The 10,455-nt window shown below is 36.6% G+C and overlaps 1 protein-coding gene across 6 annotated transcripts in view; it reads right to left on the bottom strand.

Moving 5' to 3' along the window:
• Positions 1–6,618: 6,618 nt before the first annotated feature.
• LMO4 (LIM domain only 4) overlaps positions 6,619–10,455 on the bottom strand; it is a 17,140-nt gene continuing 13,303 nt past the window's right edge. For 3 of the 6 annotated variants that reach the window (XM_025399715.1, XM_025399724.1, XM_025399734.1), the window contains one exon: positions 6,619–7,414. In XM_025399715.1, the coding sequence (XP_025255500.1) occupies positions 7,406–7,414 (9 nt within the window). In that variant the 3' untranslated portion in view covers positions 6,619–7,405. Of the gene's footprint in view, positions 7,415–9,886 lie in introns of those variants that run through there. The other 3 variants (XM_025399690.1, XM_025399707.1, XM_025399698.1) reach the window with 1 other exon arrangement.

Raw genomic sequence — 10,455 nt, 5'->3', positions numbered from 1 at the left:
CTGTAGCTTTAATGAACCAGAGGCCTTTTTTTCCACAGTGGTACCTCAAACTTCATCAAGAGCATTGGAGTCTGCTTTTTTTCTATTGCAATTTTCATTCCGCCTTAGCTCTCCCTGACACACCTGTGAAGTGTCACCAAATGCTGTATCACATCAACTTTCAAAAACTGCCAACTCTGCTAATGTCTGAGACCTCCTGATGTCACAGCCTTACAGGAGCTTGAAGTACACAAAAGCATAGCTTGACTTTTACCACACACAGCAAAAGCACCTGTGCGGGTGGTTAGGGCAGAGGGTCTTGTTGACAGTCGTGAAATAAGACAAACAAAACCATTGAAATGAGATGTGCGGCAGGGGTGTTTGTGGAGCCTGTACATCCTTCCTCCCGAACTGCAGTGAGAGACCCCAGCCCCTTAAACTCCCTCGCAGAGCTATTTATCTAGAAAATTGTTCCTTCCATTCTCCCTACCCTCCTTTTTATCACGACAGAAATTTCCTCATAGCCTAGAATTCTAAGAGAAAATATTTCATCTATTATCAATTTCATAAACATCCCCTCCCACCCACTGCCAAAAAAAAGAAACACCACTGGTAAATATTATTCAGGGTATGGTTTGTACTGGCTATTCAGCTCTGGGTACAGATGGCATTTATTGAAAAACTGGAATGTATCATGGTTTTTGGTTATACTATAGAGTAGTATAACCAAGTAATTGAGTATACAGGTCCTGCAGCCTCCATACCTGGTGCAAATCTTGCCTACTCCTCAGTGTTGTCATCAGACTTCACTTACTAAATTTATGACCTTAGGCCATAATGTACACATATCTACAAAGCATCTTGCCCTTTTCTATTGATATTCTGTAGTTTGAATCTATAGGTGTGTTGATCTATACATATTTTTCCAGGTCCTTATAATCTAAGGTGGATATATGTATATCCATCCATAACCAATGAGAAGGGTAATTTAGTCTTTGGACTAAAAAAAACACATACTGGCTAGCTTCAGTCTCATTTTGCACATAGTAGAATAAGACTAAAAGATAGCATGCAAAGGGCCATTGGGTTGCGAGATACCCCATGAAATAACATATAGAAATTATGGGCTTTAAGAATTGGTACTTTGCCACCCAAATCCACTGCAGTCAACAGTCTGTGCAAAAACACACACAAAAATAAGTCTTTTTTGCTTTTTGCTTCACCATTTTATATCAACATTAAAGAATGTTTCATTAAATTGGAGTAGATATTTTTAACCATTTTTCCCTTTGTAATAAAGGCAGCTTGGATTTAATATGTTACTTGTTCAAGTAACTTATTTTAAAAAGTACAATTTTTTGTATCTTTTTAAACCCTAGCAATTAATGGGAAAATAGAAAGTACAGCCAACAAAATTTTAAAATAATCTGAGAATTGTTAGTGTACAAGTAAAGGTATAATTTGTTCTCTTTGAATGTCTCAGTGCTTTCCCATCCTAAAACAATATAAACATCAGTTCCTTTGAGGTATGTCTACTTTTTACATCACACTAGAATATGTAAAAACTTTTCCTAAAACTGTTCATGTGTATTACTTCTTTTCTACTTATACAAGTACAAATGACTTTTATATAATCTAATTTATTGTAAGGTCTTTTACGTGGCTCAAGCCACAGCTCATTCAAAGATTCTAAACACATCCTTTACTACTTTGTATGGAGTATTTTGATCCTTTTTTCTTTCTGAACTAATATGATTATGACAGTCTTGTTCTTGTTCCTCAGCAACAACAATTTGTGGGCAGAGTTATTATCAATTATACCTAAATATTCATCATGAAGGAGTTGAGATTTCTCAAAATTCAAAAGAAATATCTCTTAGAGCAAGGCTGAAATGTGGGCAATCTAAATAAGTTGGCATTTCAGGTTGGATAAAGACAAAATGCAATGTTTTTTTAAGAGGAAAGAAACTAGTTATAGCTAACAGGATAAAGCACATCATCAGTGCAGGTAATTTTACCAAAATGTCCTAAATGCCAGCATTCAATAGCAATTCTGGGACCCTGGGCCTTAATAACAACACCCAACACGTTGGAGGCTGCGGCAAAAACAAAGTAAGTAATATTGACCCCACCTCTACTTAAAATTGTGATTTTGTTCATCATGTTTTTTGCATTGATTTTAAAATGCTGCATTAAAAGATTATCTTAATTACTGATTTTTTGACACCTCCTTAAATTCTACACCCAAAATAAGTGCCCACTAACCTCGACCTTTCTCTTAGCCCTGCTTAATAAGTAATCTCCCTGAACTTTAGTTACCTCATCTGTAAAACTGAGGGAATAATAATTCAAAGGATTATGAGGACCTAATGATATTGCATGTGTAAGTACTTGTTCATTGTAAACGTAAATGTATAAATACATTTACAAAGCTTTATGCAACTCCAAGATAAAGTTATTATATTAAACATTGTATTTAAAGATGTAAGGTTTATGGCAAGTTTAAGTCCCATGATTGATGACAGAAACTGAATCAGAGGCCTTAGAGAAATAGAATTTAAGACACACCTATTCCTACGAAACCTTATTTAAGTAAAGAAAAAGGTACAGTAACAACCCAAGAAATCAATTTCCTTTCCAGGTTTCATAATTAATCTTCATTTGTAAATCCTGTTTGTCCTCAGATTCTCTTTACAGTTCCTAAAAACATTCAATTCACCAAAAATGAAAAATTAATTTAGGAAGAAACTCTTCAGACAAAACTTGCAGCTCAAACAACAGGTGAAAGCATACAAATATAAAAATTGTTTTTGAAGAAGTTGGGGATGTGAATCTCTTAGTTCAAGATGGGGGGTTGTTCTAGAGTGAAGGAAGGTGAGATGCCTCCTGTTCTCATGAGCTAATGATTGTTTCCAACTGGTTAGAATTCAGTGCTAATTGCATTTTAAAACACCACCTCTGAAATCTTTTTTCTCTCTCAGGATCTTGCATCAATGTTTCACATTTTCAATGCAACCTTTGCACTTCACCTTTCTCACTCAACAAATTCTGAATGTCAGATCTACTGGAAGAACTCAGTTCAGATCCTTCCTCTCCCAGCAGGTTTTGATCTGGTGGTGATGATGTCAATACCTAGGAAAGGCTGTCCTGCCCTGGTTCTGAGGGGAGAGAGACAATTAAAATCGGTACTTTGGTGACTCTACTCAGTCTTGTCCATTCTAACAGGGAGTCATTAAACAACTTTCCAGTGTCATTCAAAGAACTTATAACAGAATCAATTGATTTTCATCCTCTGCTTTATTAGTTGTGATTTAGGAAATAGAATGGCCCTGTTTACACAGCTGTAACATGTCAGGGCCTGTAGTACATTATTGGCTTGAGGCCTCCGAGTTGCCGTCCATTCTCAGCAGAATCAATCTGAACTTGAAAACATTCCCTCTAGGAAACATGCACGTATCTACTAGCATAAAGCACTTCTTGTACAACTGAAAACAGTATTCACTTGAGGTAAGTTGCAAGTTCACCTTCCAAAAATCAGCCCCCGCTTGTCATTGCTCTCAGCATGTTCACTATGGGAGCAGAGGGCTACAAATGCCTCTTTAACTAGGTACCCAGCATCGGTGAATGTGTTACACTTTGCTGCTAGTCAGATCTCAGACTCTGCAAGTGGGAGTAGCTGGCTGTTTAACATGCGTTCAGAGCACTGCCAATCTAAAATGGCTGCTCAGTAATACTTTAATTGCAGTTTCATGGAAACAAATTGCTATTTAACTGCAATAAGCATTTCTGTGACTTGGCTGGACTAACAATAGGTGAGTCTTAGTAACAAAGCTACAAGTAACATTAACTTGTAAATGGCCTTTTTCCAATGGCCTCTTAAAGGAGTCATAGGTGGGACAGCACCCAGGACAGAACTCCCTGGTGAAGGGTGAAGGGGTCTTTGGGGTGAAGGGTGAAAGGATTTTTTGATTTCCTTAATTTAAATACAATTAGGCTACACAGAAACTCTTCACTAGACTCCATATGTAGATCTTGGGTTCACTGTTACATGATTTATGGGCCCTAAGAAATATTTTATATAAATAGTAGTACACATTAGAATCTTACTATATTGACATTTGAAGCCCTTTAAGGGCTTCATTTTAGATGCTCAGTTGTTTCAAATATCTGTTAATAAGGGCAAAAGAATTTAAACACAGCTAATGTTAAGAGGATGACAATTTCACAACTTCATTTTGGTGTGACAGTTTTCTCATTTTGTATTTTATAAGACACTACAGTCCAGGTTAAACTATTTCCTAATAAATCATGAAAGAGCTGAAAATAGTTTCTAGTGGCAAACAATTTGGTTTGGAAAAGCTTCAGGCTCCCCTGCCTTGCGGGATGTGTAAATCTAACTAGACAGATAGGTAAAAAACATTAAACCCTTTTAGAGGACAATCTTTTTACAAAATTGTTTCATTAGCAAGAGTGACAATTTGCATGATTGAGACATTTATATGTATCATAAACATAATTTTTTTTATCGGTTCAGCAGGGCTAAGTAACATTTGCTTTTATTTTTAATTGCACTTGCTTGTAGGGACTGGGGGCCATCTTGCTCTATGACATGCTTAATATTAAGTAAATCCTTTCAAAAGAAGTGTCCATCTCGCTAACTAGTAACATCACAAATGCAATGGATGAAAGGTAGAATAAACTCATAGACTTTTTTTTTTTTTCCTAAGCAATGTTGAGGTTGGGGGAGGAACTGCACACAATCGCTGCTCACATCTGAATAAACCTGAGTGTTTTTAGTAGCTTTCCATCCACACAGAGCATCCCCATTAGAGCCGGGTTTTATTGTTTGAAATGCCTCTGGTTTCAAGAAAGTGTTTTACCTAAAGCAAGACTACTACTTAAATATGTTCTATTGTATATTCATAGCTCCATTAGTCCTTCTCCAATTTAGCACATCAAAGAGAAGGCTTCATCACTTGCATGTGGATTATACTAACATGAGTGACATTTGTAATCTTATAGGTCTGCAACTTAAGAAATGCTTTTAGAAGCTCATTATTAAATACGCAGCAGTGCTTGAGGAACCAGCCATATAATAGTTTATTTAAAGTCTGTAATGACCTTAGCCCTCCACATCACTAAATGCCACAATATATTATTTACTAAAATTATTAACCACCTCCTTTGAATTTCTACACTATCAGGGACATGAGTGCTCATGCCAAAAAGAACATAGAAAATGCCTGCAATCTCATTAACATATTTCCCCCTTTACCATCCCAGTCTAACTTCCTTGAGAAAGTTTCTTAAAGGAAAAAAACAAGAACAAAAACAAATATAAGAACCAGAACTAGCTTGAAGAAATTCCCCAAGGATCTAATTCAGAGAGACATCTAATTCAAACAGATATATATGTGATTTCTTCACATTATTTCCTTGCATTTTGTTTTTATAAGGTTTTAACAAAACTATTCACTTCAACTCTGCCTTTACAATCTCCTCTAGGTTTGAGGTTCAAGCAACTGATTTTTTTCCCCCCTGCCCTGGAATCTCTGAAAACAGGAAGTGAGCACATTTCTCAAAGGGAAGCTGACTGGTAGTTGAGATGTGCTGGGCTAGACCTCTCTACGTGGCTCCATGGCTATTCTCAGAGGGAGGGTCTACACCAGGTGCTTTTCTGGAACAAAATAAATGCCATCTTAAAAAAGAAAATTTTAAATACTAGTGTTCACACACCTGGTTTTATTAGTCTGTGATGGAAGTTATAGTTGAAATTTGCTCACATCTAAGGAAGCTGGCAGTACAACCTCAGCCTGCAGGCCTATTTGGTTTTCCTCCTTCTAGCACTAGCTGTGTTATACCCACATGCTTTCCGGAGGGCAGCTCTGTGGGCAGTGCAGGCGCTGTCGTGGACATTCTGCTGCCTGCAACCAGCAACTCAGTATCTCAAGACTAAGACTAAATGAAGTCAGAATCTTGCCCCAAAATACATACAGAAAGGCAGAGTCAGTAAAGAAGTCTAGGAGCAAAACAAAATAAACATATCTTATAGCCGACCACAGGAGCCTAAAGGTCACCAGGAAACAGCTACTTCACCCATCAAAGATCACTATAAAAGAACTCTGGGTCCCTACAACTAGGTGAGTTTCAAAATATGTACAGTTATGACTTAGAAATTGTGACTTCCTTCAAAAGCTATAAACTTGGTAAGAGAGCAGGATGGTTGTGTCATATATATATATATATATATATATATATTTTTTTTTTTTTAACATACTTTTCATCAATACCCAAGGCTTTGCTATTGAGAAAAAGAATAAACAAAATAGTGGATACTCAAGTATTTATATATAAACACAAAAGACTTACTGTGATCTAGAAGTGTAACGAAATGCTGTTAACAGAATATTCTTGACTTATAGAAAGGACTCTGTTAGAAACTTTGCTTTGTACCCCTGCCAATAATGGATGGCGTGGTTAAGTAATCTGAAGAATATCTTACTGGTCCAGAGCTAAATAAATATACCACCTCCCTCAACTCCTTCAAATTTAAAGTGAGCTTGTTATTCAACAATAAAAACTGAATGTTTCCAAAATACAGAAAAGAAAAAGCAGTGTTTAAACCCAAACACCATTAAATATTTTTTCTTTTAAGTTTTTATTATTTAAATACACCATACTAGAGCAAATGTCTCTGAAAATATCACAAATAAAAGATTTTTTTTTTCTTCATTCAGCAAATTAGAAGTGGGGGAATTTTCTACACAGTAGCTGCTATGAGCCTGATTTTTTTATCCAATTTTTTTTTCTTTTTTTCATTCTTTTTTTTTTTTTCTTTGCCATGGGAGTAGCAACATTAGGACAAAACACTTACATGCATACATACATTGTATTTTACAGAGATACAATAAGTGTTTGTGATAGAGTATCACAAAAGCCACATCTCTTTCCTTTATCTCATGTTCAGTTTTGATTGAAACACGTTTCCTTACAACACTTAAATATACAAAGAGCAAATAGAATGTTGTTAAGGTAAAACACAGGGTACAAACTCTGGCCAGTGCCCTGCTAATTGTTAATGAGGGTAGAAAGCAGATTTGAATGCTTCTTTTAATTAGCTTCATTAGTCATTTCCCTCCCCCCCAGCTCCCTCCCCCCCCCCCCAAGATGTCCTCTGGTGGATCTTTTTTCATTTTCTCTACAGTCTCCCATTAGCCCAGGTTCATGGAGTCCTTAATGTTCATATTCAGTCATTTTAATACACCAATAAATGCGGGAAGGGCAATCAAGACTAAAGAAGGTGCAATGGCATGGAGCTGGCACTGGTGCTAGCTACAAAGGTGACTTGTCTACTGAAGACACATGGGATCCACCTGTGATGAACAAATCTGAGATGAAGGCACGCATTCTGCATTACTCTGACCTTTTAGCAGACCTGCAAGAAATAAAAACGGGCATCTTAGCTAAAATGCTAAATTTGAGAGATATTAAACTCAAATATGACTGCTTTTGTCTTCCCCACATTCGCTAATCTTCTTGTATTAGATTACTTTCCAACTGTGACTTGATAGAGGCTTTCTATGCTACTTACTCTGGCAGTGAAGAACTAAAGCATAACATTTTCTGCAGTTTTACTAGCAAAGAAAATGAGACAGAAAATGGACACTCAGAAAGTTTCTGGTGTAAAGTACTACAATTAATTGCTTAACTCTGTTAAGAGAAAGTGTCTTTCCAAAAGGAATGTAACATCTTGCCCAGCAGTGGGATCTTGAATTTTTTAAATAGCGGGGACATTCCAAGACAAGTTCCTACCCAGGAAGTTTGGGGTTAATAAACTCAACCGTGTAACCTTTAGGAATGTTGCTTAAACTGCTTGTGTCTCAGTTTCCTCATCTTTAAAGAAGGGATAATGACGCTGTTATGATAATTACATAATACATACGGGAGCACTTTCAACAGTGCGTGGCCCTTAATAAAACCTCAACGAATAATGGCAGTTATCATTATTATTCTGATATCCCCATGTGAAAAATATTCACCCATTTGGTACTACCTATAGGTGTATGTGTGTCTGTATGAAAATTTCTATGTACAAATATTCACATATTTTTCACTATTTCCTATCTGCTATGTCACTTAATAGTTACACAAATATGTGAATCAATACATGTAATGTGTTAATGACTTGTGATAGAAAAAAGAACATAGTTCAATGCAAGGGTAGCTTCAATGTCTAAGTCAGAAATGGAAATCCACACACTTGTCAAATACAATCTGTTTGCAATTACCAAAATGAAATAATATATATTAGGTTTTTATGGTTTTTAAATGACATTTTGAGCTTCCCAGAAGTTCTCATTTCACTCTTTCCCTAACTTACAAAAAGCCTGTAGTCTATTAGGAACTGCAACCCCCCACTTCTAAGCTAATTAAAGTGGTGGAGGCTTAATTCCCCAGAGTGGAAGCTCAGTGTGAGAAAGGTAATTTGTCTGTCCAGAACAAAGATGCGGCAGCAGCCAGCAAGCATATTTAATAAATGAGCATCAAATGTCCTCTACGATGGACACACACAACACCAATTATGTAACTATGGGGGAACTGCGAAGTGACATGTCAACTAGAACACTCACTAAATTTTCCTCCAACTAAAGAGATGTGATCTAACTCTGTTCCACTGAAAAGCACAGATAATTCTAGAAGGTACCATCACACTTTTGAGTGGAAGAAAAAAATTCCAGAACAGGCAGCAATCTACAAAAGAAAAAATTAGCCACAATTCCTGATTCACATAACCCTCTAGAAAGCAGTATTCTCCCGAAGCTAGCCAAGCCTCCTTTAAGTGATATAGGTTACAAAATGTTGTAGATCCTTGAAAACTAGTGGCCTGAGATTTCAGTCCATCTGAAATGCAAGACTTCAATCACTGTATGATTTAAAAGCTTAAAATTATTTTTCTTGGAATATACAACAGCCAATGATGCAGAACCACCACTACACAGCCCAGACCCTGGGAACAAATCTCCGAATAAAAGTTTAAAGGGACCAGACAATGGGGGCCTATATTTTCCATGCAATTAACTGCCTTTAAAGAAGGGATGTTTGAATAATCAACTCATTGCTTTTAAGCCAGAGGATGCTTGAGTGTATTTACCACGCATAATACACCAAAAATGTAATTGATTCTGCGAATAGAAGGAAAACGGCCAAAATAAATGTCCAATTTTCCCTACCAAAAATATGGAGAACAAGAGAAGAGAAAATAATAAAACAAAGCCATTTGTCATTTCTCCCCATCTCATCGCCTCCAGAAAAGAAACGCCACAGGGTTTTGGGAAAATAATTTTAAAGCCTCTCCAGTTCCAAAAAGCAGTTTATGTTCCATCAGGAAGTGTGTTTTCATTAACTCTTCCCCCTTGCCCTCTCATTAATATCTCTCTGGACCATGTTCAGCTTGCCCAAAACCTTTATTTATAAAAACTACCTTGTGAATTGACCGTGCTCATGGTGAGCTGAGCACCAAGGGCAAAAATGTGAGACACTTATGCCAACAGGGAAATGTTCTTAATTAACAGCACCCCCAAAACACAGATTCTCACCAAGGTCTGACAAGAACGTATCCTTAAATTGTATTTCCTTGTGCCTTTTAAGAGCTATTAATTTTTGAAGGCCACCTGTCTCTTTTTTGTCTTCCAACATTAAGAAAATATACACTAATAGGTTCTTATTCATTGCCTAAAATATATTTAGTGTTCCAAAATGAATACCCTACCACTGCCATCCTGGAAAAGGTGTAGAAAACAGATTTCAATGAAAGGCACAATACATGTAATCTCATCAACAGGTAAACCTGGTTTTTCTGCAGTTCTCCTCCCTAACACCTCTAAATTTACACCATCTTATACTGTAAACGATGGTATGAAAGCCTGCTCATATTTCTCAGGTGTGCTTTATACTTAGTCCCTACCTAACATTGCTATTGCCTGTATTCAGTGCTTCACAATCTAGCAACATTTTCCATCTCATTTCTACATCCTTTCATTCTCACCATGCATGCTGGTGAACTGCAACAATCATTTTTTTGTATAGTACTTTGCTAAGTCAGAGAAAGAAATGGTATAAAACCAGCAACAAAGTGAAGCTCTAACTCGGGGAAAAATTAAGCTTTGACATCAGGAGCGGACAGGTCTACCATTTTATTCCTAGCATATTTTTTCTTTTTTGCTAGTAACTACAAACAGCTTTGCCTCTATTTTGAATAGGTACCTCAAAATATTTATGTTACTCATTCATTGTTCTCAACTCTGCCCTGTAGATTCACTTCATTAGAATCCAAATCATAAAAACCTTTAAGCATTTATATGTCTAGGCACTCCTTAAAGAAGCTTGAAATGCCTCATCAGCAGTGACTGGTTAGTTTCCAATTAAAGAGTTTGACTTTTATTCTTAAAATGGTTATTCTATGTAGCTTCCCATATT

Source organism: Theropithecus gelada, chromosome 1 (assembly GCF_003255815.1).
Source record: "Theropithecus gelada isolate Dixy chromosome 1, Tgel_1.0, whole genome shotgun sequence".
Lineage (NCBI taxonomy): Eukaryota > Metazoa > Chordata > Mammalia > Primates > Cercopithecidae > Theropithecus > Theropithecus gelada.
The sequence above is the reverse complement of the archived record's forward strand: the minus strand, read 5'-3'. Positions and strand labels throughout refer to the sequence as shown.